Source organism: Phascolarctos cinereus, unplaced genomic scaffold, assembly GCF_003287225.1.
Source record: "Phascolarctos cinereus isolate Bilbo 61053 unplaced genomic scaffold, phaCin_HiC Scaffold_7;HRSCAF=346, whole genome shotgun sequence".
In the NCBI taxonomy this organism is placed as follows: domain Eukaryota; kingdom Metazoa; phylum Chordata; class Mammalia; order Diprotodontia; family Phascolarctidae; genus Phascolarctos; species Phascolarctos cinereus.
In genome coordinates this window covers 147,034,678-147,042,581 of record NW_027556180.1, presented here as the reverse complement: position 1 = coordinate 147,042,581, position 7,904 = coordinate 147,034,678, and the positions used below count along the sequence as shown (strand labels likewise).

The following is a 7,904-nucleotide window of genomic DNA, read 5'->3' as shown; positions in this document are numbered from 1 at the left end:
GCCCTTTGGGGCAAGATGGAAGTTTAATCCCTCTTACACCAGAAAGTTCTTCAGATTCTATGTCCCTCCTTATGTCTTTCCTTTTGAAAGCTAAACAACATCGTCTTCAACTGATCCTCACGAGGTATAAGCCTGGGATCTCTCACTGTTCTGGTGGCCTTTTCTGGGCATTCTTCAGCTGTCAGTGTTCTTCCTAAAATAAGGCAACTAGAACTGAGTATAATATCATTATGCTGTGACTGACCATAACAGACCTGTAGAATTTCAGAGCTGTCTGAATCCAATCCAAGCTCCTCATGTTACAGTTGAACAAACTTAAGCTCAGAAATGATTTATTCAAAGTCACATACTCAGTAGTATCTTATAACTAGATATATTAAAAAAAAGAATAAAGTTAGATACATGAAAAAATTTTTTTGTCAACAATAAATTTTCTTTATATGGGAACACCTTAATTACCACCTCTTAATTGATGTGAACAAAAAACTCCAAAGAGTTTATTTTTGTTTTGGAGGAGAAACAAACTAACTGCAAGGAACTTTCAGTAAGTTTTTCTATTACTGAACTGAAAATGGGTGTATGTGTGTAGGGGAGGAGTGGCAAAATATGACAAGAATACACAAGAATTTTGAAACATGTTTTAGCTTTAGGAAGTACATAATAATGTATGGTGGATAAGCGTTATGCTTAAAATAACTAAGAAAGAATTATTCATAATAATTACACCCTCATGTCTGATGATCTATTCTTTCTTAAAAAGAGGGGACCTTAACTGTTCTCACATCACATTTATCAAATACCTTGTGGACAAATTTCTATAGTAAATTTAAGTACAGAGTAGAAGATATTTGCAGAGTGAAAAAAATTCCAACTTCAGGGCTTTCCAATGAGTAGAAATTGTGGAAAGACAGATTTAGACTTGACTTAAGGATGTCCTAATAATTAAAGCTTTCTAATAATAGAATGTATTGATTTGCTAGGTTCTCCGTCATGGCAGGGGAGGGGGGAAATATCTTCAGGTGATGTTGAATAATGACTACTTGCTGGGGTGGTTGTACAAGGTACTCCTGTCTATACACAGGTTGGATCAGATGGCCTCTGGATCTCTTCTAATTCTAATTCTATGAAAAGAAAAAATAGAAAAATGGTATCATTAATATAGAAAGAAATGTAAACTGATTTATGGCATTCTGCCCTCTAGATGTACACATGAGAGAAATGATTATTTCTCTCATATTAATAGCCAATTATTGAATTAGGACTAAAGTTTTTTTTCTTCCTATTTCCTCATTCAGAAATCAGCCCCTGTAGGTTATCCAGAAAGCCTTTGAAGGGCCAGGCTGATGATTAGATGAAATCTTGGGGAGATGTACCCCACTGGAAAAATTCAGATCTGATGAAAAGGTAAAGAAATTCTGTTTTAGGTGAATTGGCAGATTCTAGCCCATTGGGTTTTAGTCAGACAGGTGTAGGTAGAAGTGGATTCCCCTTTTGTCTAGATTATCCTAGATGGGATGAGATGGTTATAAATAAGTCTCCTTCTCCAAGATCAGTCACATTCCCAAAGAACCTCATTAGAATAAGCCCACCTCTCATTATAATATTCATTATCTCATTACTTGTTAACCAATCAGAGTTGATTTTTACCCTCAGGAACACCTGCTCTTCCAAGGACATATAAGACAAAAAAAATAGTCCCTGTTCCCACGAAGCTGAGAGACAGAGAGAGAGAGAGAGAGAGAGAGAGAGAGAGAGAGAGAGAGAGAGAGAGAGAAAGACTGAGAGGCAGAGACAGAAAGATTGGTTAGAAAGGTTAGCAAATGAGTATGGAGAATATGAGGTTTTTCATTTTATACTCTAAGCAATGGATATTTGGGAAGTAACATGTTACCAACCTGTGCCTTAAGAGGAAAATCCTGGCAGTGGCTATGTGAAGGAGGAAGAGTAGAGACTGGAGTGAAGGAAACATTAGAAGGCTATTAAAATAGTCTAGGCAACAAGTGATGAAGGGTGGTAGCTGGGAGCGGAGAGGAGAGACAGGCTTAAGAGATATGACATAGGTCAGGATATGGAAGGTGAGAGAGGAGGTGAAATCACAGGGAACTGAGGTTTTGTTCCTGGGCATATAGAAAATCCAGTGCAAATTCAAAGAGGAATGTAACTTAGCCGCGTATTTACTTGTTGTTTATAGATTATATAATAAGAGAAATAAGAGCCACAGGAAGAATAAACAAGTTGTTCAATGCAAATAGATTTATGATTTTATAAAATTATGCTTTCAGTATAAATTTTCTATATTTTAAGAAGTCCTCATAAAATTATTTCTTAGTTAAGTTATTGGATAGGGCTGCTCTGGTTAAGTAAATATGGGTATGAGTAATACTTGCATTACCAAAACACTGCATAAAGGTTGTTATTCAGTATATTTGTTTAAAAAAGCTTAAGCTATTAATCATCAAGAGGGACACCTAGTGGTACAAAAGAGAATATGCAGACTTATGACTGTAACTTCCATAAACATTTGCAGTTATAGGATTTAAGAGCTGGAAGGATCCTTTGAGATCACTTAGTAGTGGAACCTCTTCATTTAGGGTCATTGAATTTAAGAGATATAAGAAATGTTAGCAATTATTTAGTCTAATTTTTTCTTTTACAGTTAAGGAAACTGAATCTCAGAGAAATTGAGTGACTTGCTTGAGATTGAACAGGTGGTAAGTAGCAGAACCAGAATTCAAGTTGACAAGAGGAAGAAAGTCCTCTTTGCCTTTTCTATTAAATTAAGGAGTTAGATTAGAGCAGGGGTTCTTAATCTGGAGTCTGTGGACTTATTTTTTCTTAATTATTGTATTTCAATAAAATTGGTTTCCTTTATAATCTTTTGTATTTTATTTTATGCATTAAAAAATTATTCTGAGAAGGAGAACATAATCTTCACCAGACTGCCCAAGGGGTCCATGACACTGAGGTTAAGAACCACTCACCCCCAACTAGATGATTTTTGAGGTCCCTTCCAGCTCTAAAATCTCTGAGCCTATGACCTAATTATTGAAAAGCTAGTGATCTTTCCACTAAGCCTTATTGGCTCTCACATGCTATTAAATTTGGAATGGGCTCTAAAGGTCATCAGATTTAATACCTTGATTTTCAGATGAAGAAAGTGAAGGTTACGTAAGTGAAGTAATTTACCTACCATCACAAGTGGAAGGCTCAGAGCCGCAGGAACATCTGTGAAAAAACCAAACAAAAGTCATTTGTTTCTTCCTCATTTCAGGTAAAAAATGCACCTTCCAGTTAGCATGCAAGTCACAGAACTTCCCAAAATGGGATGCAAAAGTAAGATGGAGACAGAGAGTCAAACCAGGAGACTCAATTCTGAGCTCTGAACATTATGGTAAAGGGCTTTGGTGTGAAATTCTAATATAAAAGAGGCCCACTAAGTCATATGAGGAACCTGCATATTGATTTTAAAAAAAAACCACATTATTAACACTTCATTGTATTTTTTATTTATTTTGTTAAATATTTCCCAGTTACATTTTAATCTGGTTGGGGAAGTTCTAGGTAATGTTGTGGGACCCATGGTGCATAGTTGACGCCTCTGGTGAACAAGAAGGGAAAATGGACTGCTGGTTCAATCCTATCACTCAACAAGCTTTTATTTAGCACTTACTATGCCCCAGGAACTATACTAGATGCTTGGAATATAAACACCTAGTTTCAGATCCTAACATTTCTACTTAACATCTTTATGACTTTGGTCACTGTTTCTTTTTTCCACACAATGAAGCCATTAGATTAGATGGTTTCTGAGGTGTCTAACTACCACCTCTAAAGCTATATCTTATTACAAGGTATTATCTGGAAACAAAAATGAATAAATGAACCCTGACCCTGAAGAGTCTAGTAGATGAGATGTCAAATACACAAATGAATATAATACAGTAATATAAAGTAGTATATGATAAATCCATAAAGGTGTTATTTATTCAACTAGCATTAATCAAGCCTTTGTGTAGGGCACTGTGCTCTTAGAAAGCTGCAAATTTCTTCATCTATATATTCAACCTCAAGTAACCTCTCACCTGGATTATTGCAGAAGCCTCCTAATTGGGCTCATTATGTGCCAAGCTCTTCACAATTATTATCTCATTTGATTGCCAAAACAATCCTGGAGGTAGGTGCTATTATTCTCCCCATTTTACAGTTGGGGAAACAGAAGCAAACAGGTTAAATGACTTGCCCAAGGTCACATGGCTAATAAGTGTCTGAGGCTGCAGTTGAACTCAGGTCTTCCTGACTCCAGGCTCCCTGTTCAATCTACTGAGCCACCTAACTACCCCTAAAGCATCATCGACTGACTAGTGGAAGTCATAGAGCTAGAGCCAGAAACAACCTCACAAATTATCTAGCCCAACTCCCTAATTTTACAGATCAGAAAACTGAATGCCAGAGAAGGTTAAACTGATTTGCCCCAGTTCATACAGGTAATATAGGCAGTTTAGTCAATAAATATTTTTTGATTTGTGTGTAAATTGGATTTAAGTGAGGCAGTCATCAGCTTCACTCTGTTCCACAGTCATCACAGGCCAGTGGCAGGATATTGTCAAGATGACTGGTGATGGCTCGAGATACAGTGGATGATGACCTTGACATCTTCGATCTCTAACAAGCTCTAAGTGCTCCACAGCACCTGCTTCAGCTGCCTCCCCCTTGGAACAAAGTGTTCTCTTCCGCCCATTCTACTGGAGAAGTCTTCACGGCTTGCGGTAGATACCTCCCTAACTCACTAATGGGTTTGAGACCCCTGGGTTACCCTCAACCTGGTGTAGCCCATCTGCCCAAATGGTTGGGGTGTAGCCACTGTGCATGCTACACCTTCTTGGAGCCACAGGTCAGAGTTAAATGGATCAGGTGGACACCAAAGGTGGAAAGCAGCCCAGAAAAGGGCTCAGCATCCCTCACACCAGAGGCACTAATCTTCCCTGAACACACACTACACCCCTAATAATAAACACTTACTTTGTGCCAGGCACCATGCTAAGTGCTGGGGATAAATATAAGGATTAAATTGGAAATAACCAACAGAGAGAAGGCACTAGAATTGAGGGGGATCAGGATGGGATTTCTAGCTGGGACTTGAAGCCAGGGGAGCCAGGAGATGAGTGGAGGAGGGAGTACATTCCAGGCATGGAAATTTGAACTCAGTTCTTGTGACTCCAAATACAGTACTCATTCCACTATACCATTCTGTCTCTCTATAATAGATAAAACTTATTCGGAAAGATCTCAGAACCATTGGAGTGGTGGGAAAACATTCATTCAAAAAGAGAGGGAGTAAAGCCTAATGGAAGGCTACTGTACTTCAAGTCAGAGGAAGGTGGGGGGCGTTACTTGTTGCTTAAGTATGTTTGGTCAAGTTACAACCTGTCTTAAGCCTTAGTTTTCTAGTCTGCAAAAGGTTGTACTAAATATTCTCTCAAGTCCCATTCTAGTTCTCAATTCTATGATCCTAAGTATTTTTTGAGTCCAATTTACATCTTAATATTGGCACCTGCATATTCAATATCCTAAGATAACTTTTGTTAAACAGAGATGTCAACTTTAAAGATGCAGGCTTTACAACTAATCTTTTTATATGGTGATGATTTGGTGTTACCTCTGAAATGTAGAAGAAATTGCTTGAAGCCCTAGGTGAAGGAAAAATTCATGCTGAGAACTCAACTTCTGAAAACACGGCACATTAATTTTGGCTTGCATTTGGGGATTTTATTTCTTTAGGGCTCAAGGTGAGGTCAAAGTATTTTAAGATGTTCAGTTTTGAAAGTGAAAGGACTTTCCTCAAATTATCTCGGACTTAGTGTACAAAAGATAATGCTTTATCTTTCTAGTAGAAAGTTATTGCTGAAAAAAAAGATTAGCTGATCAGCAACATTGTGTGATGGTCAACCTCGGCTGTTCTCAGAAACACGATCCCAGACAAGTACAAAGGACTCAGGAAGGAAAATGCTATTCATTATCCACATAAAGAACTGATAGACTCAATGCAGATCAAAGCATATTTTTTTTTACTTACTTTATTCTTTCTCGTGGGTTTTTTTTCCCTTTTGATCTATTTCTTTCACAAATGTGACTAACACGGAAATACTTTTTTTTAACATGATAGCACATGTATAAACTACATCAAACTGCCTACCATTTTCAGAAGAGTGGAGAGGAGGAGGAGAAGGAAGGGAGGAAGGGAGAAAAATTTGGGACTCAAAAATCTTGTAAAAATGAATGCTAAAAATTTTCTTGACATTTAACTGGGGAAAAATAAAATAGTATTAAACTTTAAAAAAAATTCACTGATTTGAAATTGGCGACACCCTGTTGCTTATAGAGAGATGACGACAGAGAACCACAGTGGCTGTCTGGCAAGGTGGTTAGTTTGAGCCCAGATTCCCTAGTCCGGGGTAAGTAATGTCCAAAACAATTTACGATTGAGAAAGTAGAAGACTCACGGTAGCATGCTTTTTGTAAGTGCCATGTACTTTTTGATACGAGAAAATACTCATTGACGGTATTAGAGCAGCACTTCCAAGTGCTATTTATACAAAGAAAGCTCAAAGCCTCTAGCAAAACCCAGTCCGGCACCGTAGTCAAACCTTGACAAAGGCTTCCAAATGCCAAGTTCTGCTTTTGCAACTTGGCAAATTCTCAGTCTCCCAGAATTTCTTTCCTCGGGGGCTGCCGAGTCGTTTTATACCCAGTATCGGACAAGACAGTCAAAACTCGATGGCCAGCGGGGGATGGCACGTAGGGGTTCCTCCACATTCCTCCAAAGGCTGGCCATGTGACAGCCTTTCGCCTTCCACTTGGGGCACTGACGCCCGGTGCTGCCAGTCCTCTCCGTCCCCTTGACAGCAGCTTTCCCAGTAGTGCTCAAGTAGCAGAACTGGGCGTTGGCAGCCCACCCTCGGACTTGGAATCCTAACCCCCACCCCCACCACCTTCCCGGGCCGGGCTCTCCTCCCCACCCCTCCCCCTGTCGGCTGCTGCAGCCTCGGCTCTCCCTCCCCGGGGAGGTCGCACACGTCGTGGCTCAGCCGCGAGCCCCGCTCCAGCAGCGAGCGTAGAGAGGTGTTGCCACTGGAGAAGCCAGGCGGAGCGTCGGAGCAGGGAGGCGGGGAAGGAGGCGTGTCGCCGAGGTCTAGTTACCGGAAGCCGACCCGGTTCACTTTGGCGCTTCTAGCCGGCAGCACACGGAGGTGCTGAGCACCGGCTTGGTCGCGCTAGCATCGCCGGTCATCAGGGTCACCGGCATCAGCGGCCCCTGGGGGGAGGGCGGCGGCGAGTGTCCTTCAGCTGGGAGCGCAGGGACGCGGGGGTGGCCAAGATGCAGCCCGTGTACGAGGACGCCAAACCCAACCCTTTGCAAAACGCAAACCTTTGCTCCCGCATATTCTTTTGGTGAGTCAGTGAGTGCACGGGGCTCTGCGTCCCACCGCCCCATTTTGCCTTATTAAAACCCTTAGCAAGGTGCCCCTGCTGATGCCACTTCAGGACTGCCCGCCTTCTAGAGCGGCGGGCCAGGCTTTTCCCCGGTCTGGCCTTTGCATGCTGTCCCGGAGGTGCGTTTTTTTTGGGGGGTGATGGGTGGGCGTGTTGAGGAACAGTTGCCGCCATACATTGATTCATCCGCGCCGCGACTTCCTAGTCGTGGCGGGGAGCGAGCAGCCTACCTCGTGCTACTTCCCTGTTCGTTGCCCGGTGGTGCCTGCTGCGCTTGCCTCGGAGGGGTCGGCCAGCGACAGCAGCGCTTACTGGCCGTGTCCAGGAATACTCTGGTCTGCCGGCCTGGCCTTCAGGAAGTGCTATTGCTAGGGGTGCCGACGGCAGAGGAGGGGTGGGGGACAGAGGGAGAC

The 7,904-nt window shown here is 41.7% G+C and overlaps 1 protein-coding gene and 1 long non-coding RNA gene across 2 annotated transcripts in view; one reads left to right on the top strand and one right to left on the bottom strand.

The window, feature by feature from the left end:
• Nucleotides 1-426: 426 nt before the first annotated feature.
• LOC110193796 (uncharacterized) lies at nucleotides 427-6,953 on the bottom strand. The gene is made up of 3 exons (XR_002320548.2): nucleotides 6,501-6,953; nucleotides 3,191-3,225; nucleotides 427-1,121 (listed from the first exon to the last, which is right to left on the bottom strand). It is a non-coding gene; the product is annotated as an uncharacterized LOC110193796 (long non-coding RNA).
• A 250-nt stretch (nucleotides 6,954-7,203) lies between these two features.
• The window catches only part of ABCC4 (ATP binding cassette subfamily C member 4 (PEL blood group)), a 269,141-nt gene continuing 268,440 nt past the window's right edge, over nucleotides 7,204-7,904 (top strand). The window contains 1 exon segment of the mRNA XM_020965805.2: nucleotides 7,204-7,449. Within this exon segment, the coding sequence (XP_020821464.1) occupies nucleotides 7,376-7,449 (74 nt within the window). The 5' untranslated portion in view covers nucleotides 7,204-7,375.